This window comes from Habropoda laboriosa, unplaced genomic scaffold, assembly GCF_001263275.1.
Source record: "Habropoda laboriosa isolate 0110345459 unplaced genomic scaffold, ASM126327v1 scaffold67, whole genome shotgun sequence".
NCBI classification, from domain to species: domain Eukaryota; kingdom Metazoa; phylum Arthropoda; class Insecta; order Hymenoptera; family Apidae; genus Habropoda; species Habropoda laboriosa.
Window position 1 is genome coordinate 5,026,123 of NW_017100242.1, and position 1,662 is coordinate 5,027,784.

The following is a 1,662-nucleotide window of genomic DNA, read 5'->3' on the forward strand; positions in this document are numbered from 1 at the left end:
GTGAAATATTTTAAATGTAATAAAAATATTAATTATGATATTTAAAAACTTCTCTGGGATGCATTACATCGTTTTGTGGCAACTGTACACGTGAAACACAAAAATATATACTTAATCTTATGTAGAGCAATAGACTTTAATAACTTTTAAGCATGAAAATAATTTCTAAAGCATAAAATTTGATATGTTAATTAATTTTGTTATGGAAAAAATAGTAATATAGAATACTGTAATAACACAAAAAATTAAAAAAATTAGATATCAAATAAAATAGATTTAAAAAATTTTTTTTATTCTCCTATTATTAAAACCTTTAACACAAGTTTCCTTGTATATTACTCTATTTTTGAAAAATGAATATTTACATTGTTATTTATACCACAGACAAGGTGGAATATAATCTGGAATATGATGTACTTAGTTTTATAGGTTGTTTTATTTACAAAATTTGATACGTTTTATTTTTCATTTAACATTTTAAATGTCGAAAAAAATATTGTTTAGTTAACTACGGAAATCTGAAGTAAATTTTATTAAAATAATAATTTTATTATCATATAATAAAATACTAATAAAACAAAAATCATTATTCAATTATCAGCATATGTATATACATAGTATGTATATGAAGAAATAATGAATGATTAAATAAACTAAATTTTGTATTTCTTTGCAAAATTTGCAGTTCTAGCTTCGTGCGTAATTTTTTTGTTTTGTAAATTGTTTATATAATGTAATATATGTAAAATATTCCCCAATGTTAACAATTTATAGAGTATTTATACTTTCCAATTCAAATTTCGCTTCAAAATGTGGCGAGCTTGTTTGGTCTGTGGGGTTCTTTTAATTCTGTTTATAGTTAGAACATTATGTTTGAAAATATATAAAAAATATAAGAATGTTTGTATTGTTGTTCTCGGAGATTTGGGTAGAAGTCCTAGAATGCAATATCATGCAATATCCTTTGCAAAAGAAGGTTTCACTGTAGATTTGATAGGTTATCCTGGTTCATTGCCTTTACAAAAAATAACGGAGAACCCTTGTATTCATATTTATTATCTTATTCCTCCCCCAAAAATAGAAGATAGTAAGTATATAGTTTTATTATAAGTTTATAGCTTGTTTACTCACTTTCATTTAAAATAAATTCTATTATTATGTATATTTAATTCAGTAGTTGCAAACTAAAACTGATTTATAAAAAGAATTATCTGAAATTTAAAAGGATTTTTTAAATATTTCAGAATTACCTCGTTTGCCATATTATATAATAAAAGTATTATGGCAAACATTTAATCTTTTATGGGTTCTGTTTTATAAACAATTATCAAGTTATATATTGATACAGAATCCACCTGCAATACCAACAATTCCAATTTGTTGGTTTTATTCTATTGTTGCTGATGCACAGTTTATTATTGATTGGCATAATTATGCACATACTCTTATGACACTTAGCATGAAAGATGACCATATATTAGTAAAATTTGCAAAAGCAATTGAAACATATTTTGGTTCCAAAGCATATCATAATTTGTGTGTTTCACAAGGAATGGAAGAAGACTTAAAACTAAGATGGGGAATTCAGTTAGTATTTTTATATATAGTTTATATTTCTAAGTATGTAATTCAATATTTTTTTTAATTTAGAGCTAAAGTTCT

The 1,662-nt window shown here is 23.5% G+C and overlaps 1 protein-coding gene across 1 annotated transcript in view; it reads left to right on the forward strand.

Annotated features, from left to right (window-relative positions):
- The first annotated feature begins 872 nt into the window (after positions 1–872).
- Positions 873–1,662, forward strand: part of LOC108571952 — a 9,916-nt gene continuing 9,126 nt past the window's right edge. Inside the window, exons 1-3 of the mRNA XM_017934109.1 lie at positions 873–1,087; positions 1,245–1,587; positions 1,659–1,662. The exon at positions 1,659–1,662 is cut by the window's right edge and continues 370 nt beyond it. Of these exons, the coding sequence (XP_017789598.1) occupies positions 943–1,087; positions 1,245–1,587; positions 1,659–1,662 (492 nt within the window). The 5' untranslated portion in view covers positions 873–942. The remainder of the gene's footprint in view (positions 1,088–1,244; positions 1,588–1,658) is intronic.